This window comes from Pocillopora verrucosa, chromosome 3 (genome assembly GCF_036669915.1).
Source record: "Pocillopora verrucosa isolate sample1 chromosome 3, ASM3666991v2, whole genome shotgun sequence".
Lineage (NCBI taxonomy): Eukaryota > Metazoa > Cnidaria > Anthozoa > Scleractinia > Pocilloporidae > Pocillopora > Pocillopora verrucosa.
This window is the reverse complement of record NC_089314.1, coordinates 1346863-1366469: the sequence shown is the minus strand read 5'-3', so window position 1 is coordinate 1366469 and position 19607 is coordinate 1346863. Positions and strand designations below refer to the sequence as shown.

General features: G+C 35.8%; 1 protein-coding gene and 1 long non-coding RNA gene across 5 annotated transcripts; one reads left to right on the top strand and one right to left on the bottom strand.

Annotated features, from left to right (window-relative positions):
• Positions 1-4676: 4676 nt before the first annotated feature.
• LOC131791334 (uncharacterized) lies at positions 4677-12273 on the bottom strand. Of its 3 annotated transcripts, none has more exons than XR_010716978.1 (8): positions 11839-12273; positions 10829-10880; positions 9275-9317; positions 8217-8415; positions 7394-7590; positions 7255-7306; positions 7032-7102; positions 4677-6417 (listed from the first exon to the last, which is right to left on the bottom strand). It is a non-coding gene; the product is annotated as an uncharacterized lncRNA (long non-coding RNA). The 3 variants fall into 3 exon arrangements; XR_009340780.2 differs by having other exon boundaries at positions 7394-7587; positions 8217-8352; positions 11839-12255; XR_009340779.2 differs by having other exon boundaries at positions 8217-8352; positions 11839-12248.
• Positions 12274-12797: 524 nt separating this feature from the next.
• On the top strand, positions 12798-18478 carry LOC131791316 (uncharacterized). Of its 2 annotated transcripts, none has more exons than XM_059108644.2 (5): positions 12798-12991; positions 14871-14977; positions 16297-16435; positions 17214-17358; positions 17747-18478. In XM_059108644.2, exons 1-4 carry the CDS (start codon positions 12883-12885, stop codon positions 17339-17341), a joined length of 483 nt encoding a protein of 160 aa, XP_058964627.2. In that variant the 5' UTR covers positions 12798-12882; the 3' UTR covers positions 17342-17358; positions 17747-18478. The 2 variants fall into 2 exon arrangements, with proteins under 2 accessions (XP_058964627.2, XP_058964628.2); XM_059108645.2 differs by having other exon boundaries at positions 17214-17363.
• The last annotated feature ends 1129 nt before the right edge of the window (positions 18479-19607 follow it).

The window sequence follows — 19607 nt, the reverse complement described above, 5'->3', positions numbered from 1 at the left end:
AAATGGAAAATCGGGTTGAAGATAGCATGTGGGAACTTAGGGTACTATTCACTTGTAGTATGAATGCTTAGAATTTACCCCGTTTTTCTCGAATTCACTGATCAAATGGAAAATCGGGGTAAAGATGGCATATGGGAACTTAGCATATTGCTATCACTTGCGGGATGAACTCGCAGAATTTATCCCGTTTATCTAGAATTCGATGAGAAAAAAGCATTGAAAATCAGGTTGAAGATTGGATATGACAACCTAGGATCTATTCCATTTGAAGGATGAATTCTCAGATTTTATCCCGTTATTCTATAGAATTTTCAGAAAAAAAAATTGGGAAATCGGGGTAAAGATAGCATATGGGAACTTCGGGTATTATCCACAATTTACCTCTTTTTTTTCTAAAATTCACTGATCAAATGGAAAATTGGGGTGAAGATGGCATATGGGAACTTACGGTATTAGCTACTTGCGGGCCAAATTCTCAAAATTTACCCCGTAATTCTAGAATTCATTGAAAAAAAAGAAAAAAAATGCAAAATCGGATTAAAGATTGGATTTGGCAACCTAGGATTTATTCCACTTGAAGGACGAATTCTCAGAATTCATCCCGCTTTTCTAGAATTCATTGAGAAAAGAAACTTTTTTATAAAATTTGTATTTTTTCCTCTTTTTTTCATTTTTAAGTAAGACTAGCGAGCCGCACAAAGAAACTCTTCTTGTAATTGTAAGCTCCTCGTTTATTTCCGACGCGTTTCGTGTCTAATTGAGACTTCTTTAGAGAATGACTACAATTAACGGGGAACAGTATATTACATAGCACGTTGGTGTGCCTAAGTTTTTAATTTCCATGGAAGTTAATAATAACTGAAAGCGGGCGTTATAGAAAACGTCTAAATACATATTAAGTTATTGTGCGTTGCCTTATTTTGGGGGCTAACGATTAGTGCTAATCGTAGAATTTATCGCTGAAAAAAGAAATGGAAAATTGGGGTAAAGATGGCATATGGGAACTAAAGGTGTTATCTACTTGTAGCATGTTCTCTCAGAATTTACCCCGTTTTGCTAGAATTTATTGAAAAAAAATGGAAGGCAAGTCAGTAGGATAAATTCTACTTGGAGGATGACTTTTTAGAATGAATCCCGTTTTTCTATAATCATTGAAAAAAATGGAAAATCGGGGTAAACTAGATTAGATGTGGCAGGTCAATAGGACATGTTCCAGTTGGAGGATAATTTACTAAAATATGCCCCGTTTTTCCATAATTCCTTGAAAAAAATTGAAAAATCAGAGTAAAGATGGCATATGGGAACTACAGGTTCTATCCACTTGTAGCATGAATTCTCAGAGTTTACCCTGTTTTTCTGGAATTAATTCACTAAAAAATGGAAAATCAGGAAAGATTTGACATGACAAAGTAGATTATATTCCACTTGCGGGATGAATTCTAAGAAATTGTCCCGCTTCTCTAGAATTCACGAAAAAAATGGAAAATCTGAGCAAAGATGGCATTCGGGAACTTCGGGTAATATCCACTTGTAGCATGAATTCTCAGAGTTTACCCTGTTTTTTTGGAATTAATTCGTCAAAAAATGGAAAATCGGGGCAAAGATTGAATATGACAACTTAGGATATATTCCACTTACGGTATGAATTCTCATAACTTACCCCGTTTTTCTGGAACTCATTGAAATAAAAATGGAAGATCGGGTTGAAGACTGGATATGGAAACTTAGAATGCATTCCACATACGGGATGAATTCTCAGATTTTACACCGATTTTCTGGAATTAATTAGAAAAAAACCGAAAATGAGGGATGTTCCGAGTTATAATTTATTCCAATTTTAAGATAAATGGACACAATTTAGCCCGTTTTCAGAATTCATTGAAAAATTCATTTGGCATGTTGGGATATATTCTTTTTATGAGATGAATTTTTTTTCTAGAATTCTCTGAAAATAATGGAAAATCGGGTAAAGATTACAAACCACAAGTTGGGATATGTTTCACTTGTAGGATGAATTGTCTGATTTTACCCCATTTTTACAGAATTCTTGGAAAAATGCAAAAAACCGGGACAACGATTGAATATGACAAGTTAGGATGTATTCCATTGACGGGATGAGTACTCAGATTTTACCCAGTTTTTCCAGAATTGACTCAACAAACGGAAAATCGTTGTGAAGATTGATTATGAAAAGCTAGGATGTATCCCACATGTGGGATTAATTGTCAGATTTTACCTTACTTGTCTCTAATAAACGAAAAAAATGGAAAATTAGGGCTAAAGATTTGATTTGGCAAAATTGGAAACTCGGAGTAAAGATAGCATATGTGAGCTAAGGGTATTATGAATTCTCAGAGTTTACCCCCTTTTTCTAGAACTAATCTATTAAAACAAAGGAAAATCTGGGTAAAGATTTGACATCACAACTTAGGTTATATTCCACTTGCAGATGAATTGTCAAAACTTATCCCGTTTTCTAGAATTCGTTGAACAAATGGAAAATCAGGGACAGATTGAACATTGCAAGTCATGATATTAACCACTCGTGAAAAGAATTGTCACGGTTTACCCCGTTTTTCTAGAGTTATTTGAACAAATCGGAATAAAGATTGGATATGGAAAAGTTATGATATTATCCACTCGTAGGTTGGTTCAGAAAATGGAAAATTAGGGTGAAGATTGGATTTGGCATGTTAGGATATATTCTACTTGCTGGATAAATTGTAACAATTCAATGAAAAATGGAAAATAGCGGTTAATATTGGATATGTCAAGTTGGAATACATTACATATGCAGGGTACGAGCTATTTGATTGTTTTGATTTTCGAATGCGCTTAAAACATGGAAATGCATGGGAATGAACAGATATACCGCATTTGTAAGTTAGATCGCCGGAATTGCACCCTTTATTCGCGTAAAAGAATGTTGGGATGGGGGTAGGTATCGGAAGGTTACCCTCGGGTGAAGTCAATAATTTTAGCGGTACATTGTAGAATCCCAGCACAAAGCCTAGAGATTATTGGACAAATATCACCGATCCGGTATCCGGACAACTCGCCCCCTGGACAATTAGCCCCAGACGACTAGCCCCCAGTCTCTGGACGATTAGCCCCCAGTATTTGGACGATTAGCCCCCAGTCTCTGGACTATTAGCCCCCAACCCACCAACCTTGAAATAAACTATGTTCTTGCCCTTTACTTTTTACGAACGTTTCCCTATCATATATTATGAAATAAACAATGTTCTTGTTATTTGCTTTTTACGAACATTTCTCTGCCATGCCTGTTAAATTATAAAGTAAACTACCTTCTTGTTGTCTTGTTGTTTGCTTGTTATGAACGTTTCTCTGCCGTGCGTATCGAATTATAAAGTGAACTGTGTTCTTTCTGTTTATATATTCTACAAAAATGAACTGTGTTCTTTCTGTTTAGATACTTTACGAATGTTTCTCCGTCATGTTGTTTAAATAGGAAAGGAAAGAAACCAGGGACGAAACTTCGAAACTTTAACTTATTGGCAACTACTTGTTAATGTCAATCGGGCGTGTCGCAGGCAGATTACCGCAATGCTGTTAAAACCGGTGCGTCTATCGACTGGCGCTACTTAACCTGTGACTTCCCTCAGGCCGAAAGCACCGCTGTCAGTGAAAATTTAAGTGAAATCTCAGCATCTGCCAATCCTGACGCTGATTTCGACTCAGAGGAAACTACTAGAGGGTTGGCACAATGGACTGAACCGGCGCGCCAAAGGACGATCACAGCTGCCCCTGTAAATCCTGATCCATGTACTTCACCGGGAAGCTACACTGGTCAGCATGCAGATCCGTCTGGTTTCAGACAAAAAGCTGAATAGACATCAGCGGTCAAGCTATCGGACCATGCAGAGAAGACTCTTCGACCTCTGGAGTCAATACGAAGACGGCCTAAGGAATTCAAAGGAGCTTCTGGAGGCCTGTGCTCACCTCGTACAACCCATGTAATTTAAATTGAGTAAATGTTAATATAGATAGACATCCACAAAAAAAAGGGCTCCTTTAGGAGCCACAAACTCATAAAAGTCAATGACCAACAAATGAACGTAACTTCTCCTTTACATAAACTAAGACTGGGGGCTAATCGTCCAGGGACTGGGGGCTAATCGTCCAAAGACGGGAGGCTAATCGTCCAGAGACTGGGGGCTAATCGTCTGGGGCTAATTGTCCAGGGGGCGAGTTGTCTGACATTCCACCGAGCCTGAGGAGATTTTTATCGCTGGAAAAGAGAATGTAGCCTTCCCTATGAAATATTTATCAGTCTGCAAGTTTTGATGCTATGTTTCACCACTGTGATGTTCTTATTGTTGAGACCGGTCTGTATATTACTCACACCCTTGGAATTTAAGTCAATTTAGCGTTAAAAAAAAGTTTTCAGACAAATGGAAATTTTCCCAGAAGTCGCTGTATACATAGATGCATGTGCATATATTGACGGCAAACTATTGATTTATCTTTGCTTGACAAGCAAAGTGTACATATACATAGAGGACTACGGGTTCTATGCACTGTCAGATAAAACATTGTAACAGAATATTTAAAGAGTCGAGTGCAAAGGAAGCCATTCCAAAAGGATCTCATTCCAGAGAGACATCTGCCCAAAAAGCAGTATGCTTATATGAGAAAAGAAAAGAAAAGAAAACTTAAGTAATTCAGATTTAATCAAATTTTTAACAGATGACAATATTAACAAGCATTACTTTCTTGTCACTATTAACATGCATCACGAAAGAAGACAATTGAGCAATAACTATTATTCATGCTAATACTAAGTCAAGGCTTTGTCACAGTTTCTTTCTCAAAAAGATATTGTAGATGAATATGAAGAGTGATTTTATCCAACCGGTGAAATTGGTCATAAACTACTGTGCATTACAAAATTTTTGGTTTATGTCATGTTTTCCACACACAACATGGGGAGAACCAACAATCAAACATGCATGCTGGTGTCATACAGGTTTGTTTACATACTGTTTCATGGGTTGAGTAAAATCACTCTAGTTGTTCCTTTTTTAATGTTCCATATAAATTTTGGTTACCTTTTTCCTGCTATGATATCTTTTGTTGATAAAATCATCTTGATAAATAGGATACACTGTAAGTGTTTGGAACAAATAAACACTTTTTTTGTGTCATTTAAGCAGGAGTGATTGGTGCTAAATATTTTTTCTAACCACATGTGCAAACCGTAATTAATCTAACTCAAAATTCAGGCTTAAATTGCTCATCTAACAAACAAATGGGTAGTTAAAAAAAAACTCCTTCAGTTGTACTTGAACATGCAACACTCCATGGAAATAAACATCTTCAGTACAAATAATTCAAGTAAATAACTTCAGGTAAAATACTGATTTTTTGGAATTTGTGACATATAAAGTAGACTACACTGCACTAATATACAATAAATCCATTCTATCCTTTTACTCACTTGCAACTATTTGGCTCTAACTGTTCAATACTATTTGACAGATTACAGAAAGTAACTCTGTCCTTCAAATTTGCCCTTATATACTTTTGAATAAAATAAAGCAGTTGACACCAGATCGAGGAGTCAAGGCTATTTTATTCACCCATTCACTCATAATGGTTGGTAAGATTTCTTTTTTATATGAGTTGCTGTAAACATAAAGATTTCAAATAAATTCTTTGCAATTTAAATGTTTGTGTCATTTTTTAAAATTTTACTGCTCTGGAAATGCACTGGATATGAAACTCTGGAACTAAACAACTCCAAAGGAGGTTTTGTGGACAAATTCATGGGTCTGATGTGAACATGCTTAAGAGGTCACATTCTCTATTGATGTTGTTCTCTGGCCATGTCTAGGTACTATTCACAATTTGGAGCTGCGGAATTTTGGATACAACTTGAATTAGGCATGCTTCAAAACCCAATTGAAACTGTTAGAGTGAACACATGACCTGTTAGGTATTTAATTATTAGTATTACACTGTGCCAAATAGCTTTCCTTTACTGATTTTATTTAAAATTACAAAAAGTCTTTCTCCTCAAGTTGCCTCCATTTCCAGTCTCTCCACATTCCATAATGATGCTGTTTTGTAATGCTCAATAAGACCCATCCATCACTATCAACTTGCTTTAAGATACTTGCCACATCAGTTCTGTGGTCTCCTTGCTCCAAAATTCCAAGGCTCTATCCCACTTGTAATGAAAAATCTTTGTCTCAACCTACCCATCCTTACCTGCCTCCATTAATCAAAATTAATCTTTTTTCTGTTGTCATCACTGCATGGTAACACCCTCTTGGAACATTTATCCCTTTCTCCTTCCTTAGTTTGAAAAGATATTGCTCAGTGATGGCATTAAGGCCTTGGAATACCTTCCTTCCTTCCTTCTTTCAAATAGAGAATCTGTAGGGTTGGAGTCTGTGAAGAAAATCAGTCTCCATTAGAAAAGAAACTTTAATGACACTCACCTAATGAAAGACTGTCTTTACCAAATTGGTATTAAAATGCACATTTGGCCTACTTTCATTGGGTTGGTTGGACTTCTTTGCTAATGAAGTACCACTAACCTTGAGTATCAGTATGTTAATGATAATATGCTATGAATTAACTCAAAGGAAAATAAAAACAACCTCATCCTTCTGTTAACCCAACAAACAAATTTAGCAATCAAAGAAGGAACATCAATCATTAGATGTATTTATAATAATTTCCCTTAAAATTTATTGCAGACATAAGGCACTAAAAAACATCCAAAACTGGTCATCAAAGGACACATAAAACAAAAGCAATAGTAATTATAATTGTAATAATAGTAATAATAATAATATTCCCCTAAACTACTTGGCATGTTACAAGAACATCTCTGCATAGTATAAAATAATAATAATAATAATATTCCCCTAAACTACTTAGCATGTAACAAGAACATCTATGCATAGTTTTAATTAATAATAATAATAATAATGATAATAATAAATTAAGAGAAAACCTAAACAGAAAAAAACTATAAATCACTCACAAATTCTGCATACCTCATAAGAAGCATCTTTGGGAGGCTTGAGGAGCTCAAACAGGACAAAATCTTCATCATCTGGTTCACTGGCTATAAAAAAGCACACAATGCTTTCATTAGCAAATAACAAAAAACAAACAAGGTTTATAGAGATCAATAATTATGGAACAATGTAGCAAAAAACTCATCTTACAAAAACAAAGAGACAAAGAGTGAAAATGGTCAACATAATTATTAACTACCTTGAATATTGTTTTCATTTGACAGCTGTGTCTTTGTCCAGTAGTTGAATGTCTAATTGTGAAAGAGGAGGGGGGAGAACAAATAAATCATCATTAATATCGTCATAATCCTCCTCAAAATCTCCTGATTCATACTCACCAGGAAAAGCAACACCAAAACCAGCAGAAACCTCTTCCATGGTTTTTCCAGTACTAAATGGACTCACTCCTGTTTTGCATTTCTTGATTCCATCTTCACCTATTCTTGCACTGCTGTCTTCACCAGCATAATGCACAAAACAGTATCTGCCAGTTTTTCATCAACATATTTCTGGCATCCATTGAAGCTACAATCTGCTAAACAAAATATAGTATTTGTAAATAAGTACTAGCTATCTATGATTGCTACCTTTAACATACACTCATTGATTAACCCTTTATACCCTAACATCAGTAGGCATATTCTCCGTACCGTTCTCTATACATTTCCTGAACTGTTGACAAGGAGAATTTGTTTAAAAATCAAGAGCTTTATAAGTTGTTGGTCATTTCCTTGATTCATGTGGGATGTGGGGTGATATCAGGGGTGATTTTGTAATGAGAAATTAGAGGCTGGCCACTCTTAGGGTTAAAGGGTTAAGATTTTTTCTTTCATTAATGTATTGCAAACTGTACATAACTAGTAAAGCAGATCCTATTTAATGGTTCAGAGATGACCTTTCTACAAGTAACTGGAGTTGAGGCAATGGAAGATATTATTGCATGCTCAGTGTATTGTAGCATAGTATTTAAAAGTTTCCTGTTTCTGAATTCCAGCAGTGGATAACTCTTGTATTCTAGCACTGTTATTTTCCAGCCCCTCTCAGCTGTTCTCAGTTTCTCAGCAGGAGTTAACTGTTGTATTCCAGTACTGTTAATTTCCAGCCCTACACAGCTGTTCTGAGATTACCGGCAAGGAATAAATATTCTTTTACAGTACTTACTTGTATTTTCCAGCCCCTGCAAGCTGTTCTGTCATTTTTGATTTCCAGCTGGAGGTAACTGTTATTTCTAAGCACAATTATTTTCTGGCCCCTCTAGGCTGATTGGAGTTTTCCTGCTCAAGTTGACTGTTATTTTCTGTAAAACAGAATAATATACATAGGGACCCAGGCATGAAGTGAAGAAACCTTCCTTGGAAACCTTGGAAACAAGACAATGTTTTTAATTGCTCAGATCAAAACCAAAAAAATTTACTGTTTGTTAAAAACAATGTTATATAATGTTAAATGTTACATAATGTTAAAAATATCAAGGCCAACAGTAATTCTGAACACAAAATTTAATAAATTTGACACCTGTGGAGTATATAGCATTGCTTATGAATGAGACAAGAATGTGCTTTTAAATTTCCATCATACCTGAATAATGTCTGTGTAAAATTTGAGCTCAAATGTAGTATTTTTAACTTATAAATCTACTCCTAGTAAGTGGCCCTGGCAACCTTAATCTTTACATGTAACTGCCAATAAAATAACCCTCCATCTTCATAAAGATCTAAGTAAGCTTTTAAGGCCTTCCTGTCATTTTTTTAAAGCATGGCCTCACAAACTTTTTCTTTTGGCTCCACTAATAAAAAACATTTAGGGAAAGTCAAATAATCAACAACCACAACTAGTACTTAAATACTAAGTTAGCAATTGACTGAGACACCATTAGCACCACAATAAAAAATGTAAGAACCCTCAACTGGCTGAAACTTGCATCATTCAGTTGCATACTATTCTTCCCACATTTCCTAATAAATTAACCTATATTTAGTGGATACCTCTATAACACAGACACTAGGGAAGGTTCTTAGAGAGGTTACCCTTAATACTTTTATAACTATAAAAGTAATAGCTTTCGCTGCAGTTTAAATTGATTTAATTTTTGAGATACAGTTAACTAATTCTTCACTTATCACACAACAGCTGTGCAAAGCATATCAATTGTAAATAACAAATGTGGAGAGTTACAAATTACTTTCAGTACTTTATAGTGCAAGCAATGTGTTCCTTACCACCATTTTTCAGTGTTTTCTTTCCATTTACAGACTCAAGTGGCTGTAATGAAAAAACAAATTCAAACAATTCTACCTCACTTCCTAAAGCAAGAAATCACAAGAATAAACAAGTGTAGAAACTTAGACATACTTAGGCTAGAACCCTAATTCAAAAATAAAAAAACTACCCCCTGCAAAAAAAAATGTACCACTGTCTTTGGTACCATCCTGTTTCTCCCCTATTTCCGTTTTTTTTTTTTTTTCAACTTTTCTTTTCTATCAACTTTCAAACACATACCATGCTTCTTCTTGATGGGAAGAGGTTCCATAAAAAACCCAAATAACCAGAAAGATTACCAGCAAGATAGATAACCAAATGGATAACCAAATGAGTAGTGGTATCAAACTAAAGCTTGTAGCAATTCACCGACCTGACTATTACACCCTATTCTTTTTCCCCAGGTCTATGTGAACTAGATTTTGAGCACAGAATGTAATACCTCACCAAACATCTGCTAGGATGACTCACTTAAAAGTGTGCATGATTATCATCTCTTGCTGAGATAGCACACTGCACTTCAATGTTTTTATTACTACACATATAGGGGCTTTGGTAAGATTGTGGAAAGGAGGGAAAACATTTGAGCAGCTGGGAGGGACAAAAATGACAGTGTGGCAGCCATTTATTCCCACTTGGATAGCAAAGTCTGGGGAACCTTTCCCTGGAAATTTAAAAGTTTGGATGTCCATTTTAGGCCACTATTTCTCAAGTTGGCTAAAAATTATATCTGCTACAAGAGAGAGTGAGGGAGAGTGTTGACACTGATTTAATGAATAGAGTAGCTTTTACATAACAAACTATATAAACATTATATACATAGTAATGTTGTCTCATAGATGATGTCTGTGTGGTCTTGTTTGATTTTTACCTTTGCCTTGCTCAAAAATATGAAATTGTGCCCTGGACAACATTAAATTTGGGGAACAGTGCTGTGATTTCTGACACAGTATATTTAAAGCAATTACTGATGGCAAAGGAATTAATTGGTACTTCAATGATGAATGTAGAGCACAGCAATCAATGTAAACCATCATACCAAAAAACATGGTGACTGGTACATTCACCTAGAACTCTTTTCACAAGAAAATCCTGGAACCACTCAAAAAGTCAAGCAGAAAAAATTGGAAAAATTTAAAATTTGCATACATAATGTTGTTGTTTTGCGAAATATTGCTTTCTACATGTGTCTTACCCTAAGAATAAAGGTAAAATTTACAGGCACCATCTATGTCTGTAAGTGGATTGAATCTATTGGGTAAACACCAGAAAAAATAATAATATTGATATAAATAGGCTGAGGGTTTAGTATAGGTATGCTGTGGTTTAGTTTTATCCTAAGTTTATTCTTTTACTTTTAAAAGAGGCCAAATTGATAGTGACATATCATCTCACCATAACTTAGGCTAGGAGCTAAATTTTATCTTTCTCTACACAAAATGCATTTTTCATTCACATCATTAACAAAACCAAAGGAAACCGATTTTTACACCAAGGACAAGCACAACAGATACCTTTCATCTGCACTTTTGTTTACTTTGCTTTGCTGCTGGTTCTCATCCATGCCTGTATGAATGATATTGAGTAAGGGTGAAAGGATTGGTATTTTCTTCACAAAGATAGTTGCAGAGAGTGTCTCCATTGATATATGGATTACCAGTCACTCACAATGAACTCCAACAAGACCAAGTTCTTGCTAACAAGTGTAGGAGCAATAATCGCTAATAATGGGCAATAGTCTGTATTGAATTAAGTATTCATTTGTGCATGAATTAGTATTTATTTCATTTTAATGTTTGTAACACACAATTGAAAAAGTATGTAAAATGTGGTAACAAAATACATATCATTGTGGTATTCCTCATAATTTAGTTCAAGGGGCTTTATTCTAAATAGATCAAAAGAAAGAAAGTAGATAGATAAATAGAAAAGCACATATTATTAAGTGATGAGTAATTTTGCTGCAAATTTGTGCCCCTCTGGGTGAGCAAAGAGAATGATGACCCAACTGTTACTTGCTGCAGAGCGTTAGGAGCCAGCACCCTATCCTTTATAAGAGACCAGATCTTCATCATATGTGTAAGCAGTTTGTAAGTTAACTTTCCAGGATATGTGAAGTTTAACATCGACCATACATCCTAGCTGAATTTTTGCGTAGCCCCATACATTTACAATGAATACATGTCTTCCACTGTACCCATAATAGCCACCAGTGTAGACACTATGAGACTGCTACATGCAACATAATACAAATTATTGAGGCTGGAAGAAAATCACAAGTTTTTGATCATTGAAACACCGAGAGCTGTCCTGGTTTTTAATCGACGTGTAATATCAAGTGTTGCATGTCCCAAACAAAATAAAAAAGTCAGTCCTCGACACAGAAGGATTCAATGAATCCAGGTATCATGCAGCTACATGAAATCTACTGGAATTTAGCACAAAACTTGAACGCGATCTTTGAAGAATGGTTGTAATATTTAAAATTTAAAAAATATAGCATGAAGTGCAACGAAAACGTTACCTTATTGTACTAGCTCCAACAGAAAAGTAAGGAAAGCCATGAGGCAATGTCAAATTCTCGTCTTCCTAGGCTTTCCAACGTATGGAAGGAAATTTCCCAAATACCTCGCACTTAAAAACGCAACCAGAATCTTACTCTTTCACCAATCCGAAGCGTCCCAAAAGGTGTCAAGGATAGCCCACGAAATTCTCAAACTTCGAGCGCGGAAATCTTAACGATCTTTTTACACTTTTGCTTTGCATCCCTCCCCTAGTTGGGAAGTGACACGCAGAAGACACGATCACAACGCACTTTGATTGGAAGAAGTAAAACTGCATTCTATTGGTTATAATGTGTGAGGACATAACCACAACGGAAGACACGACGGCAACGCTACACTCCCCTTCGTCTCAAATCTACCCGCGGGCTGAAAAACGCTTGTTCTGCAGGGCCTGAGGCTGGTCAAACCTTTTTTTCCCATGAGCCCCAAGAAAAAAAAGAATACAAATTAATACAAAACTAACGAATTACTAACTTTAAAATAAGGAAAAATGATAATAATGATAAAAAGAAACGCCTGAACGAAATGGTCGAACACGCACAGCTCGAGATGACGATCTCAGACTGTTTTTTTAGCCTGTTTGTCATTCCCTCTGGAAGTCTCTCTGTAGTCCAATAAGCAGATGAATAGATAAGGAAGAGGTTAACGAACCGGTGACTTGATCAGCTCAGAGGGTCTCTGGCATCTACAGAGAAAAACAAACAACTATGTACACCACGGAGACAGTGCCAGAGATAGAGGCATTTTTTTTTCGGTTTTTTACAGTTTTTTAAATATCTCAGTGTTTTTTTGGTGTTCCCATACTCGAATCCCTATTATTTCCCAAAACCAACCAGCCACACTAACGCTCTGTCAAGGAGACTGGGAATGAATTAAATAAAAAACCGGTTTAGCAGGTTTTTTCCTAAATGCGCGAAAAACACGAGATTGGAAAGTATGTGCGTTTAGACCTGCTGTTGTGAAGCTCTTTTATTTCTTAGGAGTATCCATAGAAGTTATCCACAATGGCTGAAAGTGATAACGAATGTAAGGTCTACGTTGGTTCTTTAAAGTTTGAGACGAACGAAGATCGGCTCAAAGATCATTTTAGCTCGATTGGAGCCGTTGTAAAAGGTAAGCTTACGCTCTTTTGAATGTCTCTCTCGTTTTTCTTTTACATCTAAACCCAAAGCTTATTCATGTTGCCTAAAACTGACCTTTGAAAGTAACACGTGTATCGTGTTGTAAAAAGGATGAATCTTTATTTGTTTGATCGTTAAATAAGTGGTAATCGTACTTTTCTTGAAATTGATGAAACGACACGTTTTTCGACATGAATTTCATATTTCGGAAGCACGCGGTCGTAATGTCGGTCAAAATGTGTCAGGCATCTAATTAAACGGACCTCTTCCGAAAGGATTTTATCGTCATCCATGCATCTTTTGGTAAAAATTGCCAATTGACTAAACAAATGGATTATCGAGTTGTAGTAGATATTTTATAAATTGGATAAAGTAAGAGTAATTTCCTTGTAATACATTGCGCATCCTTTCCGTGCGTAATACTCAAGAGTGAGTAGCATTGACCAGCATCGACTCATTTACAAAATAACAACTTTTTCTATGGTTGGGGAGCTTGCTATGATGCAAATGGTGAATCCTTGGAATATGTGGATGTGGTTTTGGATGGATGCTCTAAATGTGATGGTGATTTGTTTTCAAAAAGAGGCTGGAAGAGTGGTACATGATGCGATGAAAAGGACTAATGGTGTGTCCCTCTGAAAGAACTTTCTCTTGTAACAATTTTCGTTGGGATAAAACTTCCTAAACTTACTTTTATGTCAAGAATGGTCTTAAAACTTTCCTCCCCTTATTTTAGCAACCTTTGTCCTATTTTATCTCTGAAAGGCCTTGTTAGTGTCTTTGTTCTTCTAATCTCTTCATAACCTCTGCTTGTAGTATCTTCAAAGTGATTGGCACAAACACTAGTTTCTTTTTTCAGCAACATGATGGTGAAACAGTTTTCCATTAGAGTGGTGCATGTCATCTACTCTTTTCAATCGATGTTATGAAATGCTTTCATAGTCCTACTCGAAATTACCTCTTTTACTTTGGAATCATTTAGCATAAATAGTTCATGTTTCTAAGAGACTTGATTTCGGTACTTAATTATCATCTTTTTGGGAAAAATTATATACCATCAACAGCCTATGCTTCTTTTGACACACCTGTTGAGGACCCCAAAAGTGACCTCATCCTCTATTTGTTCAGAACCTTGTGTCCATTGATAAGGAAAAAGATCAGTTAAAATCTTGGACCACTTATGCACTCTAATTGAGGAAGTTAATGAAGTGGCACATGAGAGCCATATTAGCCTGTGGTGGGAACTAGATCTGTTTTTAAGCAAAAGAATAAGGAAGTTATTGAAGTAGATTTCCTTGAAGCACACAGAACTTATCAGTCAAACATATTTAGACTCTGCATGGAACCAAAGGATAAACTGACAAGCAGAGCCATCATTTGGCCAGATTTGTATAGGTGTGGTCAAATGGAAGATAACTTCTTTTTTTGCTAACCTTTTGACAGGAAGTAACAGTATGCAAAGTTTCATTGATTGTCTAATGTAGTCTATTTGTTTGTTTCCAGAATTCCAGTGTCTTGTCATCCATGGATTATGTATTTTTCATGTCAGAGAATATGAACTGAGGCACTGTTTTTTGGAGTTTCTCCCCTCTCACTCCCTAGAACTCATTAGTAGTTCTCCTTACTGTCTGCTACACAATTCCTATGATGTTATTTCGGAGAAATTGGTATTGAATCAACAAATAATTCTCTAATTGATATTTTCCTTACTCTCCTCACTTCTCTGTTTGATTTTGTTTTGACACTGTAAGGAGAAATTCTGTCTTAATCACTCATGGGAGTTAAGGGGAGAATAATTTTCTAAGCATGGTTATGAGTGAAGTGTCCATCAGAGAACTGTCTACAAGGATTTGTTTCTATTATTTCTGTAGCTCAAGTCATAAGGGATTGGGAGACTGGAAGATCTAGAGGGTTTGGTTTTGTCACCTTTAACGACAGTTCATCAGTAACAGAAGCATGTGAAAGGCTTAATGAAACGGTAAGAATCTGATATACTCAAGTCTATCACAAAATTGTTTTCTCAGCTGAGAAATATAAATAACCTGTTGCGTTTCTAATGGCATTGTCAACGATGCTGCCTCTTATAGGCACTCTAATATACGACAGTACATATATTTTGATGAGGTGTTTACAATAAGCCACTTTGCTAAATTCCATTTAAACATGGATTCAGTGAATGAACCAATTTGTGATTGTTCTGTGCTAAGTTCTGCCCATTTATTCCTTCCTTTACATATCATTTGTTCGTTCATTTACTTTTTATTCACTATTTTTGTATCTACTATCATTATCTTACTTAAGGTCTACCACCTTAAAAGTTTATACTTTTTTCGTTATCAAAAGAGTGAGATTTCTCTAAATTTTACCCATATTTTAGGAAATATTGTGTTGACATCTGATAAGTTACACCAAATAATCTTGACTTTGTGTATGCATACTCAACGTGAAGCAAACTTGGTCCTGGATAAAGTTGGTGCATGCACTTTAAATGTTTGATTTTTCTACTGAGGTATCAAAAATTATTTTAGGGGAATCAGTTAGTGTCAAATTTAAATCAGGTGTTAGGAACTTTCCTGTCCTTAAGAAAATGATATTTTGAATCTGCATAATGTTTTTTAGCAAGCAGGTTACAGTTTGTTAGCCCAGCCAAACACTTGTGAGAGGAGAATACAATGAAGGTTATAAACTAGCACCCAAGACACTAAACCAATGAAAGCTTAAGAAAAGCATGAAAAATTATGGTTATAGTAATATGAGTGTCTCTGCTTAGAGGTCTTGTTATTGATAGCCAGGAAGTTTTTTAGTTCACAAGTTCATGATGGTTTTTAGCAAGCTGGTCACCATATCACAGTTTGTTAGCACAGCCAAACACTTGTTGGAGGAGAATACAATGTAGGCTACACACTAACACTCAAGGCACTAAACCAACCAAAGCTTAAGAAAAGCTTAAAAAGTTATGATGATGGTAATATCAGTGTCTTGTCTAGAAGTCTTGTCATCAATAGCTGGGAAGTTTTTTAGTTCACAAATGATCTTTTTATTCATTCCAGTTATGCATGCTGGGTACTAAATTATGAAATTTGATTCTTGCAATTAATAATAAACTCAGTATAAGATAGGCAATCCAATGATGTAATCATTTAGGGTGGCATTGACATAGTGCCACATCAATAACAACAGTAGTGGGCATTGGTCAGAAACAAAATCTTTTGATGAGTAAGATTTTATTATAATGCTTGTTTGACTGTGCTAAACACTGCAACAAAACAGAAACATTAGTTCTAATTTGTCTTCAAGGAACTTGATGGCAGAACAATCAAAGTACATAAAGCAAACTCCCGTGGTGGAGGCGGCAGCTCTGAAGGGCGGACTAGAGGAGGCCGAGGAGGCAGAGGTGGAGGATATGGCAGAGGAAGACGTGGTGGTTTTAGTGGAGGTAAATTCATAATGTTGATGCAAACTTGCATGAACCCACTTATGACTGACCTTCATAGATCTACATGGTTGTTTCTCTCTGGAAAGGAAATGCCAGTTCTATTTTGGGCATCACATTGTTAATCCAAAGAAATGGTAACCTGCTCACTCCCAAGATCTTATGTCAAACTCATTATGATCTTAATCAAATGAATTTCCTCAGTTGATATTTTTCATTAAGCCCATTACCTGTCTGTTTTATAGTGTATTTTAACATTCTCTATCTGGCCTTGTTATGTTTTTTACAGGACCCAGTTTAAATAAACTGAACATGCCAGCTGTCTAAATATTGCAAATAAATTAATAAAATTTAGGACAGATTGAGAGTCCATTCTAGCATTACCATTAGAATTTTATTGTGTTTCCTGTTACTTACTTATGTTCTGCTAGGGGTAGACTTTGAGAGTTAGGAGTCTTGACCAAGAGTGAGTGTGTCTGTTAGATGTTCCCCTGATTATTTGGCTTCAAAATTTATTTACTTTTTTTTTTTGTTTCATTTTCCATTTATTCAGTTTGGCTAAAAATCTTACTTCAAGGCAGTTTTGCAATTTTGTGTCCTTTCTTTTTAGCAACACAGTGTGCCTTCAGACTCACCAAAATATCACTTACATGTATACCATAACAAATGGCATTAACAAGTACAACAATTGGCAAGTTTCACAGTTGTTCATTTAGCCATATTAACCAAGACATGAAGAGTGGTTAAGCCAATTTTATGGGCTATTGTTTCTCTTTGGTAGGTGGTGGAGGCTATGGAGGTGGGAACTTTGGGGGTGGTTCAACCTATGCACAAGGCTACACTGGTGGTGGTGGTGGTGACGGTTCTGGAAACTACTACTACAGTGGTGGCAGTGGTTATAATTATTAAAAAGGACATGACCACAGGTAAGGTAAAGATCCAATATTACCTTGATGATAGAGATGTAGTTGTTCTTCTTAGGCATTATATCATTGTATATAATTGGGGATGATGTTCCTTAATAACCCTGTGTGACTTGATGTAGAATATTGCATTTCTGCAATAGTTGCCAGGCTTCTTTTTAACAGGAGCAAGGCTGAGAGTTACCTCATTATACACTGAATAGAAATATTGCAGACTACTCGGTCAGCCTGGGTTAAGTTGTAAACTTACAATCTTACTGTTTATTAATCAAAATCAGGAATGGTTCTGTTGGGTGATGTTTTCATGATTCAAGCTAGGTTTTTAGGGGTGGGATACAATTTGCACAAACTTGAATGACTCAATTTCTTCTGTTTGTTCATTTTCTAAAAGGCCATCTGTTCTACTTCCGTGATTCAACTATGTTCCTGTCAGTCTGTTATGCATTGATGTGCTGAGGTCATAGAACAAGACATAAAAATTCAGTTTGCTGTCCTGAAACGTGATGAATGATAAACCTCAGCTTATGATGTTTAGTGCTCTGAAGTTTCCTGTGTTATTGTCCTGTGTGCTTACTACTATGAAAACCTCAGCTAATGATGTTTGGCTCTCTGATGTTCTGATGATCCATTTATTGTGCAGAAATGGTTACTTATATGAAGAGCAGAAATTCATACATATTTTAAGTTCTTGTTAATTTAGTTTAAGATGTTTAAACAATTTTTTTTCTATGCTTGCCTGTTCAAAATAGTTGAAAAATGATTATTGTACCTTATTAAAAAGAAACATCAACTGTGTTGTCACCACTACTGAAAGTCCACTTTCCAATCCAAAGTGCCATTTTTTTATTATTTTAATATATTCCTGGTCTTTCCTTGTATCATGAATTACAGCTACAAACACAAAAGAGTGTCAACAAAATCAGCCTTGTTTTCCTTTAAACTCCATGTGCGTTTGAATAGATAGTTTGTGTTTTTGTAGGCTTTTAGGAGGATTTCTTTTTTTTGGTACATCATTATGGTAATTATAATGTACCATAGTATTATTAGAGCAGTCAAGTAAACTTGAGTCACTTGATTTTGTTGTTGATTTTCTTGGTACATTAAAATTATCATATTTGAATTATCTATAGATGGAGATTGGATTTGAGGATATCTAAGGGGGGATGGGCTAGGTTTTCTTTGACCCATAACCCTTTGTAGCCTAACCTTGGCATTCATATTCTCCTCACTGTTATCGTAACATTTTTTCTGGAACTAACAAGGAGCATTTGTTCGACATTGTCTTAGAAAAAAGCCCCTTTATAAAGGTAAAGCCAAAATAGGGATTTAAAATTTAAAACTAACCTTAAGCTCTATGTCCGGCAGCCAAACAATTTTCACAGAATTTCCACTCAAAAATTATTTCAAACCTCTAGAGATTAACAGAAGTTGTATAGAAATTTCAAGTAATTCCAAACGTGGGGGAAAAAGGTAATTATAGTAATTTGTTAGCGTCGTGTGCGTATGCTTCATGGTGATTAATTTGAATCTGGCCTTTTTTTTTCCCCCTTATTCTTTCATCGCTTTTTTCTATGACAAAGTTGATACAATTAGATGTATCTGTAAAAATGTGGCAAAAACATGAGAGGGACACACGAGCCGGTTAATGATGTCTGTACCACGTTTTGGTGTCTTGTGTGATCTTGGAAAAAGAAAGAATGAGAACAAAGGGAATTCCAAACTACTATGTTTGTATTCATCGGTTAAAGATGAAATCTGACGTTTACTCTGACCTATAATTTGAACAGGCAAACGCTAAATAGAAGTAAAGTACTACATTGCGATGAGCAGGGATTGAGAAAAGACCGGCAACCTGAGCGGGTAAGATGGGCGCTTTTTGCATATGGAATCACAGGAAACGCCCTTAAACGTTGTTTTCCTCTGTTCGAAATTGTCCACTTTGTTCCCACGTCAAAGGAATTTGTATTTATAGTAGCTGACTACATCCGTGGCTAATTTGTCATTTTTTTCTCTTTCTTTTTTTCATTCTCCCTCCTCTTATTCGTCACGTTACAAGAAACAACGTTTTTCGGCAGTTATGATATCAGCAGTGTTCGCAACGTTGCGTAACAGTCCTATACGGGTATTGTGAACTTCCTGTCATTTATCAGTCACGGTTGGTAACGCATAAATTCTTTTACTCGCGTTAGAAAGGGGGTCGTGAATGGAACTGTAAAAGAATAACTACGGCGAAGTGCAGGAATAACAAGACC